Genomic DNA, 24,680 nt, shown 5'->3' with positions numbered 1-24,680 from the left:
TTGTTCTGAGAAACCTGAGTTTCTCTATATCGAATTTTCTTCCTTGTTATTTCTTCCCTGATGACTAATCAAGAGAATCGTTTCTCTTGATATAATAAAATAGAATAATAGTGTATGTATAGACTCGCTTAAGAGATTTATTACTTCATAAATCATTATTCGACAACTTCATATATTTCTAATTTTATAATGAAGAATATCGTATTGGTATTATTATTAATATTATTTTCATTATTATTATTATTATTATTATTATTATTATTATTATTATTGTTGTTGTTGTTAATCTTTTTTTTTTTTTAATTTATCCTTATTTTTCTACGGCGTTTTCTGGACGAATTAAATTTGTTTTTACAATTACCATCGTCTCATTAAAATTCGTTCTTTTTTTTTTATCTTTACATAATCGTCCTATCTTCCAAAAATTTATTCTTCTTTGTAAAAAGTTACGCCATAGATGTCAAGCGATGCACAGTTTTATGTAGGTTAAATTGCGTATTTGCAGTCGAGACGATAACAGTGATGCGTGAATAAATTGAATTACAAGACTCGCCGGGAATTATTGATTCTTAACAAATTTAACGAATAGTCAAATTGTCGTCATATGCCGGTAATATAATAATAATAATAATAATAATAATAATAATAATAATAATAATAATAATAATAATAATAATAATAATAATAATAATAATAATAATAATAATAATAATAATAATAATAATAATAATAATAATAATAATAATAATAATAATAATAATAATAATAATAATAATAATAATAATAGTAATAGTAATCGTCACTTACGATATGTGTAGTAACAACGACGACGACGACGACGACGACGACGACGACGACGATGACGATGACGATGATTATAATAATGGGAAGAGGGGATCTTTTATAAGGAGGATCAAGGTAATTATTAATAAAAAAAAGAAAAACGAGTATAACGTTTAATGGTTATTAGACTGTATTTCTTTTTATTTATTTTTTTTCCATTTTTTTCTTTTTTTTTTTTTTGGACGAGTCCAACTATCCTTGGCTAACAAATAATATTTACGAACAATCAATCTTTATGTACTTACAATGTAATTTTGATTTTGAATATTTTGATTTTCGATTTTTTTCTCTCCTCTTTCTCCTCCTCCTCTTTCTTTTTTTCTTTCTCTTTATACTTCTCCTCTTTTTTTTTTTTTTTTTTCTTCTTATTTTTATCTTTTGTACCCTCGATCGCATTTATCAAAACAATGCTTTATCCAGTAGATAAAAAATGAAAGATTAATAAGGCGAAGATGACAATAGTGTTTGTGAAATATGAAAAATTATTATAGTGTTCGCAATTAATATAATAGCATCGTTTCGATCGCAAAATGTAAATGATCGAGCTAGAATTCTCACAAAAAATATTTCTTACAGTACGAAGTATGTTTTGACACCAAAGTATTATACGGTTACTCGTAGTGACATCCTTTGTTGACACACATGACAGATTTGTGCAAAAGAAAATAGAAAAAAGAAAATAAATTTCATTTGTTCTCCTGTGCGATTATCGTATTGATTTCTAGATATCTATGTAATTCGATATTTCTATAATTTAAAAAACGCCGTGCGATCGTCGCTTTATTTTATTTTATTTTATTTTCTTTTTTGTTTCTTTCTTTCTTTTTTTTTTGCACAAATCAACAAAACAGGATGTACAAAACGCGTCCGTAATTTCTTGTACTATATACGTCGATCGTACACACGCAATATCAATCTTAGGTTTTATATATATATATATAAATACATATATATATATAAATACACACATATATGTATATATATATATCTCACAGATATTGATACATAATAATAATAATAATAATAATAATAATAATAATAATAATAATAATAATAATAATAAATAAATAATAGTTCGTAATATATCAGATAAATCTTATTAAATTTCTCGTATAAATATGTCACATTTTATAATCTTTGATGTTTTCCAAAAACTTAAACTCTATATGTCTATGATACGGTAAAATATCATAATAATTTTTATATTCGCATCTCGTAGATATAATAATTCTTATAAATATATATATATATATAAATATATATATATATATTTCATTGTGTGTGTGTATTTAGAGTTGAGAAAGCATTACATTAGGAACATTCTGTTTACCGCGTGCTAATATTTTTTAATGACTATCATCATCCTTAATATTAATTAATTAAGTTTTAATATTACAAACTTTATCGATATTAGATTTCTGGCAGAATGCTTTTTTTTTCTTCTTTTTTTTTTGTTTCTTTCTCCTTTTTTTTCTTTTTTTTTTTCTTTTCCTTTTCTTTTTTTTTTTCGAGGACCTATTCGATGTGTCAAAAATAATTGTCATGTCTATTATTTTGTTCTCTCGGTTTTGTTAATAAAAAATTATGTTATTTCGTCGCGCAAATATAATATTTCATATGTATTTTATGTGTAACCATGAGAAAAAAATTACGATTAGATTTTCCTCTGCGATGTTCGACTTTTAATTTATTTTTCTTTTGTTCTTTTTTTTTTTTATATACCACATCTTGTACGTACTTTACATATATATATATATATATATATATATATATATATATATAATGTGTATATGCATACATGTATATATATATATGTATAATAATAATAATGTAATTGGTAATTCGTTATCGACATAATGACTGTCAATTGTACTTCTCGTTTAGCAGATACGTTTAAATTATTTTATTTTTCATTATCATCTAGGAAAGAAGTACCTACAGGACCCTGAATTTTAGTACTTATCGATCGTAGTTTTCTCTCTCTCTCTCTCTCTCTCTCTCTCTCTCTATTTTATTTTTTTTCTTTTTCTTCTCAATCTTTATAAATACTTATATCTCGTTGGCTATTTATTTATTTATTTTTTTTTTCATCGTACCTTCCTTTAAAAACTAATTTTGATTTTTTCTCAATATAGTGCATATCTATATAGATATATATATATAATACATATACGTCACATGTTTTACGTATATCCTTATTATTAGAAATATTTTATTTCATAAATGTCTAAAATATCGAACGCATTTCTACGTTCATGCACTGTTGATTTACGTACACACACATGCTTATGGAATATACAGATATTTATATATATATATATGTATATATATGTATATATATATGTATATATATATATTTTTTTAAATACGTGTACAAGTTAAATACGATATACACTTGGTCCAGTTCATTTTAGAGGAATTTTTCTCTCTCTCTCTCTCTCTATTTTTTTTTTTTTTACTAATTAGATATACATTCCCCCTGATATCAAAGAAGATCGGTAAAGCTTCAACTAAGGAACTCTAGCATTTATTAATTAATAGGAACTTAATGAAATCGCTATGCGACATCGTTTGTGCGTATCATCGTTGTGGTTTTCGAAACGAGCATTGAATTTTACAATTTTATATATATATATATATTTTTTCTTCCTACGTATATGTGTGTGTGTGTGTGTATTTTTTTATTCGTTTGAAATTATAATAATATCAGTTGGACCAGATAAAAAATTAAATTTATTTGTTACGCATATGTTGTTCTTCCTTTTTCCTGTATCGCACGATGGCTAGTTCGCATAACAATTATTTTAGCTAGTCGGTTGTTATTGTCATATGCTCTCTTACGTATACATACATATACGTATATAATATATAGTTAAGTATATAACATAGAAGGTGAAATTACGTAAGCGTGTTACACGTTAAAAAAATATCAATGTTACATAATTTTTATGTAATTGCACGTGCGTTCATTATATGTGCTGTATATTCGTTTAAAAAGAGATGGAAAATAAAGTCCACGTAAAAGAAGAATCATTATCGTTTATAATACCGAAAGCGTACTCTATCTCGCAACTTTAATTATTATTGTTCCGGTAATTATACCTTTTTTTGTATTTTTTCTGTTGTTTTGTTCTTTCTTTCTTTCTTTCTTTTTCTTCACGATACTTGACGAAGTAAAATTGTCAGAATTATTCTCTTGACGTTTCGTTTAGCGATTTGATATTTATTTCCAAGATTTAATAGGTTCCTTTGTCCTTTATTTTTTTCTGTTTTTAAATATTTTTCTTTTCTGAATAATTAACTTTTAACCTTTTGAAATACATAATTCATTTCTTTCTTTTCCTTGTTTCTTTTATTTTTATTTTTTATTTTTTGTTTTCTTCGAGAAAGACATCACAGCGGTTGTTAAGTAAACATTAAATTGAAAATTATTATCATAATTTCTATTGTGAAATTTAACGAAGAAATTAAATTCTTACGTCGCGTTATTGTATAGAAAAAAAGAAAAAAGAAAAAAAAGATTCACATCAATCCTGCAACCGTGTGCAAATATCTAAGGATTAATTAACATCCAGGGAATTTTGTTTCGTGATATATAAGAACGATCATTTTTTTTATTACCACGTTTCTCGAAAGAATTCGTCTTGGGTAGAAACAAAGAGCCGCGAAAAAGAGCGACAGGGATAAATAACGTTGCAAACATACGGAGCGTGTTTCGTTTTTGGGTGTTAGCGAATCCAACATAAAAAAGACAAAAGAGAAAGAGAGAGAGAGAGAGAGAGAAGAAAAGAAAAGAAAAGAGAAAAAAAGTAAATGAAAACAAAAAAAAAAAAACAAGAAAAAGAAGGGATGAAAGTGTTGTGGAAGTATAGGAAAGAAAAGAAGCAAAAGGGGTATTGGAGTAATCCGTTGGCCCTTCTTCGTGATCCGGCTTAACAATGGCAATGGTAATTTCGTGCGTTTTTTCTCAGTTCAACCCTAATTTCTTGATTCGAACGTTGTCGTATTACAAACTCTTTCTTTTTCTTTCTCTCTCTTTCTTTGCTTGTCAACGATATATCCAGCTTGGACGATCGACAGCACGCTTTTCTCTCTCTCTCTCTCTTTTTCTCTCTGTGTCTCCGTCTCCCATCTGTCGTCTCGTGTCCGAGGGGTTGCTTAGGTGGCAAGGTGAACGTAAAGGAAGGGAAGAAGGGAGGTAGGGCGATAGGTAGGGAGGAAGAGAAGGAGGGAGGGAGAGTTGTCGCACAATATAACGGAACTATGGCACTAAGCTTCTCTCTGTTCGATGCGTTTCGAAAGGGGGGAGAAAATCTCGCTGAAATCTTATAAAAGATTTCCAAAATATTGTGTAAATCGACGTGTAACGTGTACGTGTACGTGTACGTGTACGTACGTACGTACGGGACGGGACGGCATCGGATCTATGGGGTGAGAGACCCAGCTGATGAAAAGTTTTTGGGGTGAAACTCGTCGAAATCGTACGTACGAAATGTCGCCGGCTGTTAAATTCTTCTCCCTGCGAGAAAGCGCGGAATTCACGCGTGCTAAAATAAATAAAGGGTTGCTCCGCCTTTTATTATATGCGATCCTCTTTCCTTTTTTTTCTTTTTTCTGTTTTTTTCTTTTTTTTTTTTTCAAAGGATCGACAAAATTCGGAAAAACGAGTTTTTTTTAGGGTATATAAGGGTGTAAGTTGCGTATAAGCGTGTTTCACCCTTTTCAACTCTTCATCCCTTTTTTTTTATTCTGTCGCTCTCTCTCTCTCTCTCTCTCTCTATATATATATATATATATATATATATATATATATATATATATTTCTTTTATACATTTTCCAGAATCGTGGATTTTTCACCCCGTTCGTTCGACTGTAAAAATTCGTGTTCTCCTTTTGACCTTGAAAGGGTTTCCCCCATATACATTTTCAGCTCGTTCCTTTCACTTTCGGAATCAGGAAAACGGCGTACTCTTTTTCTCTTTTTTCTTTCTGTCTTTTTTCTTTTTGCCTGCCAGTCTCGCGATAAATCGTTTATATAGATCGATCGAATTTATTTTTCCTTTCATCGACGCGTCGATCTACGCGTCGATTTACGCGTCGATCTACGCGTTTTACTTTTAAATTAAAAGCTGGTAGATGCACGTGTCGGTAGCGTACGCTTGTTCTCGAATCGATCGGACGACATTGAATTTATGCGATGCCTATATAGTTATATAACTCATTATTATCGGAATGATCGGCAACGTCTCGATGACTGTCGTAACCAAGATCAATAACGCTCGAATTGTTAAAGGAACTTTACCCCAAGTTGTCATTGGCAGGTACGGAAGAGAACGACGAAGTCTACATCGATTATTCTATCATTCTGATAATTTCTCTCTTTCTTCCCTTGTCTCTCTCTCTCTCTCTCTATCTCTCTCTATCTCTCTATCACTCTATCTCTCTGTCTCTGTCTCTGTCTTTTTTATTTTTCGATTTAGACGCACGTTCTCGCTTTTCTTCGTTCGAGTGGCGGAACTATCGAAGTTATTACGCCAGCCCGATGAAATTTCCAAGTTCTCCCGAGACGATGAAGTGGATGGAGAGGGTAGAGTCCAAGGGAAGTTGGAGGGAACGACGAGGAACGGGGTGGGAAGGAAAGAAAAGCGAAGAAAAAGAAAACGAGGCTGGCGAGTGAGAGAGAGAGAGAGAGAGAGAGAAACAGAGTGAGTGAGAAAGCGAGTGAAAGAGAAAGAGAAAGAGAGAGGCTTTGATAATTGCAATCCACTTTCTCGTGAGGGGTTGGGTAGGTATAAGCAGTCCCGTGGTTGTGGGGTGGTTGATGAGTAGGGGAAACAGGGTGGACCGGGAAAAAGGGGAGGGGTGGCCCCTTCGGTTCGATACCTTTCTTAAATTTACCACGAACTTCTCCGTACTCGAACCTCCGTCAGGCTTTCTAAATAAATGACGAGGAAACAAGAGTATATTGCTCGTGATTATGCCGAAATTGAGAAGGAGAAAAAGAGAAAGAGAGAGAGAGAGAAGAATGAAAAGGGAGAAGGTAAAGGTTCAGAAAAAATGAGAAAAAATTTTCGAGGTTTTTTCTTCTCTCTTCGTTTCCTTTTTCTTTTTTCTTGTTTTCTTTGGCATCGTATAATAGTAGTATTTTTAATTACATTAAAAAAGATATATATATATATATATGTAATCTCTCCCTTTCCCTCTCTCTCTCTCTTTCTTTCTCTCTTTTCTTCTAATAAGATATACTCTTGTTCATATTAGTTTCACTTTGAAAGAAGATTATCATTACCTTTCGTACACATAGATACGTAGCGCTAAAGTTTGAAGCCACAGAAGGAGTGGAGAGGAAAGGAGAGGAGAGGAGAGGAAAAGAGGAGGGAGATTTTCGTAGGGTAGATTTTCCGAGCGAATATCTTCGATAGAATCCTTAATGAAAAATTGCTGGTCTTTTGTCCATCGTCGAAATCCGTCTTTCGTTTCTTTCTCTTCCTCTCTCTTCCTCCTACTTCTTTCTCCTTCCCTCGTTTGCTACCACCATACAATCGCCACCTCCCTTCCTCCCTGCTATCCCTCCCGTCCCATGTACACCAAACTCTTCTCCTCCAACAACTCGCTAATACACGTCTCCCCCGTTTTTCGGAGCTCTTTCTCTCTCTTTCTCTCTCTCTCTCTCTCTCTCTCTCTCTTAGAAACCGCAAGATATTATTGATTTTTATACATATCCTCTCGAGGTGTACTCGTTGGTGTGGGTGGTGGACGTTCAGTTGAGTTTTTCGTAGTGTGTTTCGCGTCTATCCGTGTGTTTGCGTATCAGAGTAGGAGGGAGCAAGGGGGGTTGATGGGGAGAACAGGAGGAGGTGGTGATGGAGAAGGAGGAGGAGGAGGAGGAGGAGGAGGGAGAGGGAGGGGGGCCTAGCTGTGTCATTTACTCATTGGTCGTTGGTTCGAGAAGGACGTGGAATCGTCGTTGCCTTCCGCCTTCCCTTTTCAAACCGACGACCCCGACTACTCTTCGGCCATCAAGCAAAAGGAAAACTTCGATATAGCGCAAGCGCTAAGACTGCTTCTTCGAATACGCCTCCTATTTCTTTTTCTCTCTCTCTCTCTCTCTGTCTCTCTCTCTCTCTCTCTTTCTTTCTCTCTCTTTCTTTCTTTCTTTCTATCTATCTATCTGTCTATCTATTCATCTATCTATCTATCTATTTATCTATCTCTTTCTCGTTCATTTCTCTTTGTCTCACTCTCTTCAAAATTCTTCCAAGCTTTCTTATCTTTTTTCTCTCTTTCTCTCCTTTCTTTTCTTTTCTTTTCTTTTCTTTTCTTTTCTTTTCTTTTTATCTCGCGACCCAAGATTTCCCCCTTTTTTCTCCTTCCTCAAAGAAAAACTTCCTTCATTCTTCTCCATTTCTTCGATATTTCTTTTCTTTTCTTTTCTTTCCTTTTTTTCTTTCCTGTTTCCCCCTCCCCCCTTCCTCTTTTTATTCGGTCAAGTAAATTAAGAATTTCATTTCAATTAACGATCCTCGTTCGCGTCAAGATTTTTCTCGTTGCAGCGATACTCTCTACCTTTTTTTTTTTCCTACGTTTGTTTACTCGATGAGAATCAATAAAAATTTTCCTTCTTTCTTTGCTATTTTTTTGTTTCCCTTTTCTTCTTTCTTTTTTCTTTTTTTCTTTTCGATTAAATTAACGTCAACGTAACTACGTCGAGAAGCAGTTGATCGTTAACTATCCCATAACTTTCTAATGATATTTCTTTAGATTAAATACACGTCAATAAGAAGGAGGGGGTGGGATGAGGTGGAGGTGAGGGTAGAGGTAAGAGTAGGGGTGATGATAGCAGTGGGAACCCTTTGAACGAGGACAGAATTTGCATGGTAATACACAAAAGGGATCGCGGCTCCGGAGGCAGCATAAGTTGAAACCCGATTATAGAGTGCCCGTGTTATACATAGTTACGTATATAATACGTACATACTATATACGGGAAATTTCAATTAACGCGTGTCGGAAGTACCGTTCGCAATTAATACAATACAACACAATGCAATGCAATGCGATGCGATGCGATGCAATGCAAGGCACTGCAATGCAATGCAATGCAATGCAATTGAGTGTAGTTACGATACAATACAATGCAATACAATACTATTGCAGAGAACGAAATGTTTCGTGTTGACATGGTACGTAAAGTAAGTACGTACGGTCGTTAAGTATTATTACATTCGATTTTATATCGTCGTCGATGAAATAAACGGACATGCTCGTGTAACAGGTGAAGAACTATTTGTCAAGAGGATATCTCGTTTCTGTTACGAATCTCATTTGTCAGGTTACAACTTTTCAACTCCTCGACCCTATTTGACAAAGAAGCAACCCTGCGCGCGACACCCCTTTTTAAAAAGTGAAATCGATCGTTTAGAAAACAGGCATGTACGTACACACGTACATATATATAGATATATAGGTCCATGCACGAAACGAATTCAATCGTGTAACGTGATATATTTTGAATAAACATTAGATCACATAAGAAAAAGTTAAATAATATTAATTAGAAAGTAAAAAACGGGGAGGGGAAGTTTAGAGGAGGAAGAGGATGATAGACGGAAGGTTTGGAGTAAAACGAAAAGAAAAAAAAACAAAGCGTGTAAAATTAAATTACGATAGAAATAAATTTTTATTTTCGATTTGATCGTCTCCACACAAATTGTTCCGTGCATATAAATAAATAATAGTAGTGATAATCAATATAAGGAAGACGAACGAAAGCGTGAATATGTACAAAAAGGGAAATGAAAAAATAAAGTAAGAGAAATAAAAGTAAAACAAAATCTTTTATAAACGAAAATATAATTTATATAATTTAGAGAGCGTTTTAAAATAAAGTTTCAGAATAAATATTATTAACGATAAATGCAGAAAAATTAGACGGTGTCGTTGGACTAGATCAGGCAATAGGAATCGTAAATCGTCTCTCCAAAATGACTAGATGTGCTAATCGAATTTTCTCCTAATCTCGCGAAATACTTCATCGGTTTTTCTTTTTTCTTTTTCTTTTTTTTTACACTACATTAATATTAATAGTAATATTAGTAGTAATAATAATAATAATTATAATAATAATAATCATAATCAATAATAATAATAATAATAATAATAATAATAATAATAATAATAATATAATACAGATCGTACATATAGTATATAATCATTTTTTTCGCACATTTATCCCTTACGAAATAGACTTAGAAACCTAGAATTTTTTATAGTAGGTGTATGGATATATATATGTGTATGTACGTACACGTTTGTTTTTACATAAGTGTACGTGCATATACAAGTATACCATTTATTATCTATATATATATATATATGTATATTTATATATGTGTATGTATATATATATATATGCATATATAAGATTGATGATCTCACAATATATTGTTTTTCTTCTCTTCGAATTACGGATAAAATTTGATTTTGCGCTCAATTACGTTAGTGAAGGCAATGCTAAGAATATCGGGTGTAATAAACCACTTTGGATTTTCCGTCGAGTCGTCGTGATTTTTCTCGTATGCGTCATACCGACGATTTTGACGTCTATCGATGACGTATACGTCCATAATAGGAAACGAATGAAATAGTCGATATTTTGTCGGACGTTGTATAGAAGATTTTTATATAAAAGTCGGAATAGAAATAGAAATAGAAGCGTTCGATAATGAATGTAAGATTGTCTAAATGGTTGAACGTATTAATTATTTAAATTCTCTTACGACTCGCGACGAGTATTTTTCTTTTTTCTTTTTTTCCTTTTTGTTTCCTCACAAATTTCTTACGTCAGGACGCAAAAGAAATCTACGCGTGTTTTAACAATTTATATATAGCGAAATCCGATGATAAATTATATCAATTTAGATTTGAAGTAGTGAAAGCGGACGTAGGCTGGTTATTATTTCAAGAAATTTAAAGGACGAAACAAAAAAGAAAGAGAAGGAAAAAAGGAAGAAATAGTTTATCGGTCGAAGAATCGACGATGCACATAGGAGATCAGAGCACGACGAGCTTGGGAAGAGCCACCCGATTTATAATAATAAAATGTCGAGCGTGAGTCGTTGGTGCAATTAAAAGATACGACGACCCTCGCCGACTTTTTCTTTCTCTCTCTCTCTCTCTCTCTCCCTTTCTCTCTATCTCTATCTATCTCTTTCTTTCTCTCGTGCACGGGCCATTAAGTGCACAATACGCATATTTCCATGGGATGCAATTAAGAGGGTGCCCATTTACATGGACGCATGCATTTTGCATGTTATCGTATAGAAAAAGAAAAGAGAGTGAGGGGAAGAGAAAGAGACAGAGAGAGAGAGAGAAAGAGAGAGAGAGAGAGAGAGAGAGAGAGAGAGAAAGAGAGAGAGAGAGATACGGAAGTTGGGGCGAGAAAAATGGACAAAAAGAGTAGTAGAAGAGAGAGAAGGGAAATCGAGTCCTTCTTCCCTTCACCCTCCTTCATTTTCGATCGTTTCTCTTGGACTTTTTCCAGAAAATCCCCGCCAAGGTCATGACCTTTCCTCTCTGACCTTCCGACAAAGAGTCCAGATGCGAAATCGTTTGAATCCACGGCCCAGAAAATGGGCCTCCGTGCCATTTTTCTCTCAATACTGCTAAAAATTCCATTTTTCTCAAAGCAATTCCTCTCTCTCTCTCTCTCTCTATCTCTCTTTCTCTGATATTTTCTCTCTCTCTCTCTCTCTCTCTCTCTCTCTTTCTCTCTTTCTCTTTCTCTCTTTATCTCTCCCTCTCTTTCTCTCTTTCTCTATCTTTCTCATTCTCTTCTTCTCTCCCTTCTCACGTTATCTCTCTTTCTCTCTCTCTCTCTCTCTCTGTTTCTCTCTGAATGCCTCGTAATGGCCGATGCTTCTCCTCTCCCCCGAAAATATGTTAATGTACGCGTGCACGCATACTAATTCGGATGAATTTTTCGATGAAAGCTTTTGGAATATATCCTGTTTAATGACCCAGGCTTCGAGTTTCCAGCTGCTCTCGATATCTTTATGACTTTTCTCATAAAAGAGAATAGAATATCAAGGAATATCAATGATCTCGTTTATATATATATATATATATTTCCTTTTGAGATATATGTATGTATATATAAATCGTTGTCGACCTAACAGAACATATTTGATAATAAATTCCGATTTGTCAGATCTATGTGTCTTTTATCAATGAATTAATACCTTTAATTGTTCTTTAAGACAAATATAATAATTGTCGTTTGATTGTTAAATATAATCGAAAATTATACAATAGAAATAAACGAATGAACGAACGAAGGAACAAACAAAAATATATATATATATATATGTATATATGTACGAGATATATAGCAAAAATGGAAGAGCTTTTAACGTCTTGTAGGCGTGCATCGAAAAACGGAAATGCATCGTGCATGTTTGTTCATCGAAGAGGGATAGAAAGGTAAAACGCATAGAGACCGGTGCAAGAGAAACGTATTTCGAGAGCTAAAGGTGAGGTTAGACCGAACACACGTTTGTGTGCTGTGGCCGATTATCGTGTGGTCACTCCGAGAGAGAACAGCTGTCCCTTCGAGCCTTTCGATCGAACTGCATAGAGCCTAGGTTGCTCGTTTATCGTCGTTATACCAAGGGAAAAAAAATTTTTAAACTCACCCCCTAATGAAATATTAAGCATCTGCGAAGTATATGAATGAATAGCAACTCGGAACCCATGTTCGGATAACCGAGTACATTTTTTATTATATTTCTTTTTCCTCCTTTTTTTTTTTCTTTTTATCTTTTTATTTTTCTTAATCGAAAGAAAAGGAAAAAAAAAAAAAGAAAATTTTATTAAACGCGGTTAATGCATTGGAATGTCCCGAAGAAAAATCGGCCAATAAGAGAGAGTGAATTCGCGTTGATTACTCCTTAGATTTTTATTAAATATCTATTTTATTTTATGCAGGGATAGAGATTATTAGAATGAGGGACTCTTGCGTTGCTTTCTTTCTTTCGTTTTTTCTTCTCTCCTTCTTTTTCGTTTTTTTTGATCTTTTTCTTTTTCTGTTCTCTCTCTCTCTCTCTCTCTCTCTCTCTCTCTCTCTCTCTCTCTCTCTCTCTCTCTCTCTCTCTTTTTCTTTCCTTCACGTCAGTGCAGTATATATAATATAGAATTTTCAAAAATTTTGATTTTTAGTTTCTCAAGCTGCAAGGCACGAGTTTGAAAACAGCTTTCACCGAGGAACTATAAGTTTCTTCATATTTCTTTCTAACTTTCATTCTCTATTCTTCTCTCTTTTTCTTTTTCTTTTCCTTTTTCTTTCTATACCGTACTACGATTTAAAACGGTAAAGAGTTTTTTGGTATTAAAAGACTAGAGACTATGTAAAATTCACGGTTTAAGAGACTTCCGGTTTTTTTTTTACCCATAGAGGCGTTGGTAAATTGTTTATGGGATTCGTCGAATCGGCTAGGTTTCTTCTCTCTCTTTCTCTCTTTCTCTCTTTTTAACATTTTCTTTAATAACGAGAGAACGTTCAAAAGATTGAACTTGGTAAACCCTGCCACACACGAAAATCCTACGATAGAGCTATATATTTATTTAAAAGTAGTAGTAATCTTTTATTTTATTTTTTTTTCTTTCCTTCTTTCTTTCTTTCTTTTATTTTATTTATTTAATTCTATGCGAGATGCGTTGGCTGTGTATACGATTGTACTTTTTGTTGCGGGTTATACTGTGTCCGCCCTGAGTTTGTTGTTGGCCATCTTTTTCCTCAATTTTTATTCTCCTTTCTTTCTTCTTTCTTTCTTCCTTTCTTTTTCTTCTTTTTCTTTCTTGATATTTAAACGTTCTTATATTTGTTATCGTTCACGTTCAATATTATAATCGACAATTTTTCGTCCATGTTTGTTGTATTATCTCGTTGTTGTTGTTGTTTCCTTTTCTTTTTTTTCTTTTATATTTGCTTCTCATTCGTGCGACGACGATATTAGTTTTTTCTTTTTTTTTTTTTTTAAATTCTTTTCTCTTTCATTCTTCTTTTTCTTTTTTCTTCTTCTCCTCCTCCTTTCTCCTTTATATTTTTACGAAAAATCTATTTCTATATTAATAAATACTTCTTTGAATCTCTCTCCGCAATCTCTTATCGTTCAATCTCTGCTTACAGATAAATTTATATATAAAATATTGACTAGGAAAAATCGCAAAAGTAAATCACGATAACGGCTCGACACAATATTTGAAATATCGATCGAAGTCGATCTTTCAATCGAATTATTCCTTTTTCTTTTTTCCGACTTCTTTCTTTCTTTCTCTTTTTCCTTTCTTTTTTTTTTGCCCTTTTCTTTCTCCTTCTCAACGCATCGATTCTCTAGAATCGATTTCTCGTTCGACTAATTAATTCATTAATAATAATTGAAAAAAGGAACAAATAAAATAATATTTAGTATGTACTAGAGAGAGTATAGACGTGAAAATAAAAGTGTACATAAACATATATCGTAGACTCATACATCATACATACATACATACATACATATACACATGCATGCATACGTACATACATCGAAAAAAGATTTGTAGTATGTAATTCGCGTGTAACGCTTTCTTTCCTTTTCTTTTTACTTTTATCTCTTGTTTCTTTTCTTTATTATTATTAATATTATTATTATTATTATTATTATTATTATTATTATTAGTAGTATTAGTATTAGTATTATTATTATTACTATTATTAGTATTATTATTATTATTATTATTTCTTTTTTTTTTGGTATTTTTTCTTCATTTTTGTTTTCGTTTCTTTGGAGGCCCGTCGCATTGAAAATAGGAACTTTGTCGATCACCCATTTTTATATAATTGGTAGTACGTATATTTACAATATAACAACGTGGCTTTTAAACGCGAGATGCTTCCCTACGTTACTACGTGTGTTTACATATCTCTTGTGAGAAAAAAGAAATATACGGGCCAAAGGGTGTAAAAGAAAAGCTACGTGTCCGTTATTTTGTGTTTTGTCTTTTTTCTTTCTCTTTCTTTCTTGCTTTCTTTTTTCTTTTCTCCTTTTATTCTCTCATCCCCTCCCCCATTCCCGATAACCGGATATGACATCGCGATGAAAAACCACTGAATGAATAAAACGTGCTCTCGCGTTTGTTAAAAAAAAAAAATAAATAAATAAATAAATAAAGAACAAAACATTTTTTTAAATGGCCACTCTGTGCTAATAATGACGATAATAAGAATTTAGCGAGACCATTATTATTTTTTTCATTTGACATCATCATCATCATCATCATCATTATTATTATTATTATTATTCTCTTCATTCTACTTCTTCTTTTTCCTCTATCTATCGAATCATCACAGATTATTCACGAGAAATCGAATCGAGTAAAGAAAGGATGTCGTTTTGTGTGTTTGTGTGTATGTATATATATAAAAAAAAAAGAAAAAAAAAAGAAAGAAAATTAAGAAGAAGAAAAAGAAACAAGAGAGAGAAAAAAGAAAAAAAGAAACAATAGCGTAATAAACGGATATATATAAAAACTTTATGAAAGGCAGATCAGAGCTATTATTAAGAAGTATTTAATATAAAAATCTCAACATCTTTGATGTCGTCTTACTTGTTAGTAGTAGTAGTAGTAGTAGTAGGAGTAGTAGTAGTAGTAGTAGTAGTAGATAGGAACCGATACCACGTGCTTCAGATCGCAGACGCAAAGAACTAATTGCATCCTTCTTCCTCTTTTCTTTCTTAGACATTTGTTAGATAGGAAGGAGTTTGATACTTTTGTCTTTTTCTTTTTCCTTTTCCTTGTCTTTTCCTTTTCTTTCTCGTTTCCTCTTAAGCGGGTGTCAGAGTGAAGGACGCGGTCAGTGCACTGCTAATTCGTGATTTAACAGGTAGATAAACGAGAGCTGGCGTAAATCGTTTTTCCGAATTGGACTCGTCGTTGTTGTGCGACGATGGATCCTGTTGTTCGTCTATTAGGAACGGTTGCATTATCGTTTTATCACCGACGTTTGTTTCCTGTGGCATAGCGTAACAGGCCGGCAACTTGTGCCTGTTAGCAACGTCCTTCAAAGTTTTGCTAAGTTCGGCTATTACACTGTCCGTTGGGTCACCGATCGCAGTGTGATCCTTTCTAACGTGTTTTTTAATCCTGTTGAGATTAGTCGTTGCGTATCCGCATTGAGCACACTTGTAAGCACCATGAGGAGTCACCTGTACGGCATTGTCCTCTTGATTTCTTTGATTTCTTATTTGTTCGGGCACGGAGACACGATTCTGAGCGATCGTCGGATTAATCTGATTCCTGTTGACGTTATCGTCCTTCGTTTCTTCCGATCGCAAATCCTTCGGATCGTTACCACTAACCTTTTCCTGATCAATGTTTGGATTTCCAAGTACGGGCGTTTGAAACTGCGTTAGCAGCGCCGGGAATTGATGTCTGGTTAGCAAATGTTGGTGCAATTGTTCGGGCTGATGGAATCCTTGAGAACAGATTGGACATTGCAGAGTATTGTCACTGTCTATACTTTCCTGGGTATTAACGTGGGATCTCTCGTGTAGGAATAGAAATGGTAAAACGGTCGTAGAGAAGTTGCAATAACTGCAACGATAATTTTTCAATTGTTGATCGTCCGAGGTCGAACCAAACAAATTCGACAATACTTGATTCCCTATGTTGCCGGTTAAATCCGTCGTTTTGTTTTGTTGGCTGAGTTCGAAACCGTTCGGTATCTTAAGATTCGAAACTTGTTGAATGGTTTTCGAATTGTTGTTGCCAGATCTGTTCGCGTTCCTCGACGTAGTTTGATACTGTTGCTCCATGTCGCGCCACTTATCGATGCCGGTTTTCCCATGATCTCCCAACAGATGTGCCTTGAGCCATTTGATACTGCGAAACCTACGGCTACAAATCGGACAGACCTCGGTGAAGTGCGTAAAATATCGATGACTTAGGTCGCCCAATTGTTCCGGCTTCAAAGCCGAATCCTCGGAACTGGAGGCATCGTAAGCCTCCTGTTTGGCCGTGGACGAGGAAGTAGCGTTTTCATCGACGATACCGTGCGTGTTGTGTTTGTGAACTCTTAAGAAATATTTACTGCAGAGTTCTTTGTTACAGATGTTGCATATGACACCACCGATCTGCGCGCCGTTTTCTATCTCTATGCCGTGCATCCTTTGCATATGGGTCTTCATGAAATACTTGTTGCACAATTCCTTGTTGCAAATTTCGCAGTAACTCGAGGTTGGCGTCATCGAGGTAATCTTCTTTTCCGTCTGCGTTTGATTGCCGCTCGGTGTCGCGGAACTCGGCGTCGAATTGATCGAAGAACTCGTACCACCGACAACAGGAGGTGGAACTTGCGACAATGGATTCGGTATCGTAGCCTGATGTTCCTCGACTATGTGTTTCCTCAATGCCTCTTGACTGACGTAATCCTTCTCGCAGAGAGTACAAAAAGCGACGATCGCTGTACTCGCCGGCGGTGATTTATCTCGAGGCGGCGATTGCGGCGGATTCTCCGCGACGGCAGAATGTTCGGTCGCCATGTGTATTCGTAAGGACGTTCTAGATTCGCATTCCCTTCCGCATACGTTACAGGATTGCAGTCCCTTTCCCGCGTTAGTTTCCAAGCCGTTCAGTTGCAGGATCATGGTCTGAAGTTTTTGAAGATCCTCGGAAATGGAATCGGTACGTTGGTCGGACGTGTCCTGGTCGAATTCTTGCTTCGGCGATTGTTGTTCCTCGTTTTCGTGCATCTTCCTACAATGCGCTTGATAAAGGCCGACCGTTTGGAAACGTATGCCGCAGGGCTTGCACTCGTAATCGTCGTTGGTACGGTCGTTCGACTCCGATCCATTACCGGACTCGGCCACTATCAGATTGAGCGGACTAGTTTGTACTTGGTGCCAGGTGAGCGCCGCCGCGGGATTGCTAGGGGATTTTTCGTTGTCCTGTAGGACGATACCGTGTCTCTTCATCTTGTGCGTGCGAAGGAAATACTTGTTGCAATATTCCTTGCAACAGATCTCGCAGAATGCTTCGGGATTGATAACGCCCAAACGACGAAGACGATCGGCGTTGAATCCCGAATCTCGAGCCTGTTGGATCGATTGGGGTGACAGGTGTCTCGGCGCTGGCATAAACGTCGTATCCTCTTGCTCGATGCCAAATTCTTGCTTGAACAGCGTTTCTATGCCGCCAGGACTGCTACGCGGTGTCTCTCTGTCGTCCTCGCTTTGCGAAGCCGGCAGAGATTGATCCGCTTGCTCGATCGACTCGTTGTGGATCTTTTGCTTGTGCTTTCTCATCGACTCGTCGTTCTTGAAACGTTTTTGACACACGTCGCATGGTACGCTCGGCATCGGCGGCGTAGCTGGCGGTTCCAATTTTATCGAGGCACCTGAAAATCCACCGCTCGGGAACATTTGCGATGGAACGTTGGCACTCTCGCTCGTCGCGTTAGGTCCCGGCGAGTCAACGTAAATCCCGTGCTTGTTGGCCTTGTGCGTTTTTAAGAAATACTTGTTACAAAATTCTTTGTTGCATAAATCGCAATAAGCTTCGGGATTAAAGATCCTAACCGGTGCGGGAGGTATCGACGTTCTCGGAATATGCGTTGGGTCGGCCAATGGAAATGTCGGTAGAGGAAGATACGAGGCTAGAGCACCTGGGAATGCGGTTAACGCTTGCAAATGATTGCTCATTGCCAATTGACTCGATGGGCCCGGCCACGGCTCGTCGTTTTGCGATTGCATGTGCGTTTGCGATGGGACTTGGTTTTGTTGTTGCTGATTCAGCCAAGAGGATGCGAAATTTTTTACGGTTAAAAGATTTACCGGACTCTCCGATTGATCGTTCGATCGTTCTAACTCTATCACGGCCGAGGATCTGTTTTGGGATAGATTAGTCGTTTGATTGATCGCACCGTGCTCGTTATCCAAATGTACGTTCAACGTTTCCTTGCTATCGAGAAATAGACCGCAATACTGACAACGAAATTCGTTGTTTAGATTTTCATCTTTGATCGAAGGATGATGATGATGAAGGTGGTGGTGATGATGAAGGTGGTGATGATGACTCGGTGATCTCGAAGACAGCTTACCTTCGCTGTCCACGTCCAATTCTCCTTCCTCCTCCTCTTCCTCCTCCTCATCATCATCCTCCTCCTCCTCCTCCTCGTTCGACTCCTCCCGTAGATCGCTCATCAACGACGATGAAAATCTTACCGGTGTCGTCTGCTTTCGTCTCTTCTTCGGTCCAGCAAAATCAGCGTCTCCGCGAAGACGTTTTCTCAAATCTCGTTCCTCCGAACTCGAGCCGCCGTCGCTGTCTAGTTCCGTGAGATCCGATATCGTCGTCTCCTGTGCCATCGTCGACGACATGTTGACTCTTACCAAAGAGTTCCCTCTCTCGTTCCACGTCAGATCTTCTCCCTCTGTCGACAGAGAAACTCATGTAATTTAATCGTACAAACTTTTATCAAAATTCCTCTACTCTTTCCTTCTTTCGATTTTCTCTCCCCTTTTTACTTCTCTCTCTCTCTCTCTCTCTCTCTCTCTCTCTCTCTCTCTCTCTCTCTCTCTCTCTCTCTCTCTCTCTCTCTTTCTAATCATCAACGCGACCGTGTTTCGTCGTAAAAATTAAGCTCGTTTCTCCTTCGACGACTTGCCAACAAACTCGAACTCTTCAAATCGAACCCCATACTTAATCCGCGAACGCAACTATCCGTGATAGCTGATAGATATCTGATAAATATTTCAAACGTCACAAAATATTCTTGGAAACCTTAAAGACCTTAAAGCATTTCGGGTAGGACGATATTAATTTCGGACGATATTAACGATTTTACTTGCACACGAGGGATGATGTAAGGGGTGAGTAGTAGAAAGAGAAACAGAGAGAGAGAGAGAGGAATAGGACTAACAGGGCATTTCGTCCTACTGCTTCGAAGGGTGAGAAAGGAAGAAGAAATTTGGCGAAAGAGACGTGCGCGACGGTACGCCCTATGCTCGATGGACATGCGGTTGAAAAAGGGAGACGTTTCGGGGAGCGCACATGACTCATATATATATATATATATATATATATATATATATATATATACATACATACATACATATATATATATATATACGCACCCACCCCTCACATACTTTCTGGGGACGAATTCGGAGGATAGTACGAATATGCATTTCAGAAACGTAGTAATTACTAATTCAGAACGACGAGCGGTATTACTACTCGTCTTTTGTGTCTATCCTATAGGCTATACCAAGAGTGCATTGACCCCTTACCAAAGAGAGTACCATGCTCTTCTGTCTTCTCTCCATTGTCCTTGAGTAATAAGAGAAAGAGAGAAAGACATAGAATTATACGGGTGGGCTATCGAAAACTTTCGGAATAATTGATAGATACTCCTGATCGAACTGAAACCAACAACTTCTATCGCGGAGTTCTTTTCTTTCTTTTTTTTTTCTTCTTTTTTTTTTATCCTTTTTTCTCTTTGTTTTTCTTTCTCGCTTTTCTATTACTTTTTTTTTTCTTTTTCTTTTTCTTTTTCTTTTCCTTTCGACTTTTTTTTTTTTTTTTGTTTTTACGAAATTGTCGTCGAATGCACGAAACTGAATAAGGTAAATAGAAGAATGTATACACGCGCACACACATTCACACACACACACGCGCGCGAGCGCACTATAATTGTTTATACGCGATTAGAGAAAATTGACATCGATCCTTCTTTAAATTCCTTCGCGTTCGAACTTTGTGTAACTTGCTCGATAAAAAAAAGAAAAGAAAAGAAAAGAAAAGAAGAAGAAAAAACCACGACTAGACAATAGACAACTTTATCATTTTCTACGTGTTGTTAACGTCGGGGTTTTTGTTTCTCTTTTCTTTAATATCTCTTTGTTTTTTTTCTCTCTCCTTTCTCTTCTTCTCCTTTTTTTCTTTTTTGAGTTTTCCTACAATTCCTTACCTAAAAAGTATTGGCTGATTTTCGCGACACTTGTAACGTCTCCGTTTCATAACCGATCGATCGACGTCGTCTCTCGTAGAACACAAGGGATCACCTTGAACACAACATATCGGCACTTAGAATCACGCGAGTGATCGTACGGTAAGTTGGCTCTAGGTGTTCCATGTGTGACACTTGGCCAAAGAATTTGTAGGAACGCTTAGGTATCGGAGGTGTGGATAGACTCGAAGGGTCCTTAAAGGGCCGCTGAAAGACGATGGGATAACGTTATTGGCACGTGGCTTCTTTATCTTTCGAAAAAGAAGAAGGGAAGAGATGAGGGATATATATATATATATATATATTGTGTGTATGTATGTGTGTAAGGGAGAATACAAAAAAATGTCACGAGTGTCCTTGAATTTACGAGTTTGCTTGGTGGAAGGAGGATAATATTCGATGAAATTCTCAAGGAGGGGGAGAATTATAAAAAGAAAAGAAGGAAGAAATAGATATATATATGTATGTAGAGAAAGAGAGAGAGAGAGAGAGAGAGAGAGAGAGAGAGAGAGAAGATGACGATGTCTTTCTTTTTTCTTTTTTTCTTTTGGAGATGAAAAAGGAATCAGGTAGTAGTCGCGTGTCCTGTTCCCGACTCTAACTCGCTTAAGTCCCCACGAATTCTCCTAGGTTACTGTTTGGTATAGAACGCGTGCCCTATGAAGGGCCCGTCGCACCGTTCTCTATTCCCTTCCACCTTCGAACGATCCTATCCCCACCCCTTACCCCACAAGGGAGAAAACCTCGTGTTTTTCTCCTTTTACTGGATAGATCATTTCTGATCATCTGAGTCATCTATTAAACAAATCCATTTATCTATCTATCTATCTATCTATCTATCTATCTATCTATCTATCTATCTTTCTTTCTATTTATCTGTCCATTTTTATCTTTCTATATCGATATATATTTATTTATTATTAATTATATAATTTGTTAATTTGATCGTGGTAAATATTTGATTGAAATCTCTCGTTGAACGATCGTTTGCGTTTTTATCAAAACTTTTTTCTTTTCCTCTCTTTTAAGACGTATTTATAGGGAGATTATATACGTACGTGGCGTTTATTACGCGATGATCTTTTTACAAATCGATTTAGAAAATTTTTCAATCGAATTTACGGAATCGATTCGTTAAGTCGATGATTTCTCTCGTTTACTTTTATCACATCTAAACATGCCAATACAAAAAATTTATATTCCATTGGATAATATCTAAATCGTTTAGAAATTAATTTCTTCGATGTTTCCGTAACGAATGTTATATCGTTTATATGATATAATCGAAATATTATATCGTTTCATACACACACACACACGCACGCACACATATATATATATATATAATGATCGAGAATAATATACGAAGAGAAAGAAAAAAGATAATAAAATAACTCGAGCAATTGAAAAAAGCTAGAAGTGGTAGATGTTATTAGAAATTTGAAGATTCGCGTGTCGTTAGAAAGGAAATTGGATTACGTGAGGGTTGATGAGTGGTTGAAAGAAATAAAGAAAGAAAGAAGGAAAAAAAGGAAACAGAAAAAAGGGAAAAGTAGGAGGGGTGAATTTTGTCGGTGTTGCAAAACCCGCATTTCCACGTAACGTTTGACAGATTTTCCAAAAATACGTATAAATACGCCCGTATGTTCGCGTTCACTTCTCTCGCTATACTATATCTATACACACACACAGACCCATATATATATATATATATATATATATATATATATATATATAAAACGTAGAACGTTATACATAGTTGGAATTGGATGAATGATAGCGAAAATGGGGAGACTAGGGTTCTGCGTTGTCCTTTCGAAAGGGTGTCGAGAAAAACATGTTATAGGATAGAAAGAGAAAGAGAGAGAGAAAGAGAGACAAAGATCGAAGCTTTATGACGGAGCTTTTCGTTCGAAGGATACGAAACGTCGCGAAGAAAGCACTTTATCATTCGGTTCAAGCTCAGTCATCGTTTTGCACCAACTGTAAACCCATAAGTTATTTATTGCTTTAACGTGCAACCATTATAAATACAATATCGTATATTATAGTTTCGTCGCTGATCGCAACTAAAAGCAAGCCTTGAATAATAATAATGGGCGCGTAACGAGAAATTATTTTCACAGCTGCTCTCTGTCCTGTTGCTTTTGTATACGTGTGTGTGTGTGTGTTTGTGTGTATACGTGTATGCACCTAATGACGATCGAAACAAAATAATCATGAGTATTCGGGGATTAGTAGTAGTACGATTTAGACAGACCTCGTCTTTCTCACGATTATCATGATTCATATAAGAATTTTTATTGCTTTTTTAATATATATATATATATATTTTTATTATCGATATTGATACAAAAAGAATCGCTCGTAAATTTGCAATATCATTTATGTCTATTTATTTGTTTTTATTTATTTTTTCTTTTCTTCCTTTTTTTTTTAAGATCCGTCTACATCTCTTAATCCAATCCTATCTAATTGTAAACCATGGTAATTAAGTCTTAAGAAGAATTATTAATTCGGAAACAATTGCCACGTTTTTATCATTTCCTTAATTATTTTAAAGATAAAGGAAAGATATTTTTCGTATAAATTCAAAAGTATTTATATATATATATATATTTTTCTTTTCCTTTTGCTTTTTAATCGATAAACTTTAGGCCTATAACATTTTACTCCCTAAAGTTTGTGAAAAGGGAATGGGGGACCAGCCTCGGAAAAGTCGAAAGAGAGGAAGAAGCTTAGATAGTTTGACGGAGATCGCGCGCGTAAAAATGTGTGCGTTACTATGGACGGACGTACGTGTGCGTGGGAGTGAGTGCGTTTATGTGTGATTTCAGTAGAGGCCTATTGATCGAGCGGCGAACTTCGGTCGGTGGTCCGCACACGCGCATAAGTCTTCTCGTAAACAAGACAAATATCATCGCAGCAGCAGCAGTCCTGAAAATCCATCCCATCCATCCATCCATCCTGAATTTCTTGTTTTCCAAAAGAAAAAAAAAAAGAACAAAATTGAAAAACAAAAAAAAATAAAAATCAAAGATTTAATAATCCAAGATCTTTCATAAATAATATTTCGAGCGATGCTTGTTTTCAATCGATTCTCTCGATAGGCGATATCATGACGTTCTAATTTAAAAAAGAAAACAGAAGAAAGAAACAAAAGAGAAATAAAGAAAGCACATAACTCGCAGATAGGACGCCGAAGGAAGATAATTAATTAGAACGAAATCAGGAATAATTAAGACAATTTCATGACAAGTTTAAATCGTTTTCCATTATAAAACGTTTTCTATTATATCGTATATAAGAACGAAGTTTTTAAGCATAAGAAAACAAAAAGAGAAAGAAGAAAAAAGAACTTGAAGGAAAAGAAAGAGCATACTCGTGCCTGGTGATTTTCTATTCGCGATTGAAAGAAGCAGAAGAAGCAAAAGAAGAAGCAGAAAAGGAAGAAAAGAAAAAAAAAATCAATCAAATTTTTTGTAATTTTCTCGTCGGTTAAGAAGATGAAGAAGAAACGTGCGGCATTGTAAGAAACTTACGACACGTGGCCCATCCACTGTCCCGTTCCCTTCGATCCCCCGTACAAAAGAATGGGAAGGGCCTTCGCGTGTTATATGCATTCGAGATTCGAATCGTAAGTAAGCAAGCAAGGAAATAAGCAAGCAAGGAAGCAAGCAAGCAAGCAAGGAAGGAAACAAGGAAGGAAACAAGCAAGCGTATAAATGGAGTTGTGTCGCATTTCTACGACACACGGATAGGTTTCTAGAGTATGTACATATATGTACA

The 24,680-nt window shown here is 35.6% G+C and overlaps 2 protein-coding genes across 3 annotated transcripts in view; one reads left to right on the top strand and one right to left on the bottom strand.

Annotated features, from left to right (window-relative positions):
• LOC122635083 (Down syndrome cell adhesion molecule-like protein Dscam2) overlaps positions 1-24,680 on the top strand; it is a 195,094-nt gene that overhangs the window by 16,529 nt on the left and 153,885 nt on the right. The window lies entirely within an intron of this gene.
• LOC122635086 overlaps positions 15,430-24,680 on the bottom strand; it is a 10,743-nt gene continuing 1,492 nt past the window's right edge. The window contains exon 3 of the mRNA XM_043824881.1: positions 15,430-19,313. Within this exon, the coding sequence (XP_043680816.1) occupies positions 15,709-19,260 (3,552 nt within the window). The 5' untranslated portion in view covers positions 19,261-19,313 and the 3' untranslated portion in view covers positions 15,430-15,708. The remainder of the gene's footprint in view (positions 19,314-24,680) is intronic.

The sequence above is a fragment of the Vespula pensylvanica genome, chromosome 17, assembly GCF_014466175.1.
Source record: "Vespula pensylvanica isolate Volc-1 chromosome 17, ASM1446617v1, whole genome shotgun sequence".
In the NCBI taxonomy this organism is placed as follows: domain Eukaryota; kingdom Metazoa; phylum Arthropoda; class Insecta; order Hymenoptera; family Vespidae; genus Vespula; species Vespula pensylvanica.
This window is presented reverse-complemented; position numbering and strand designations above follow the sequence as displayed.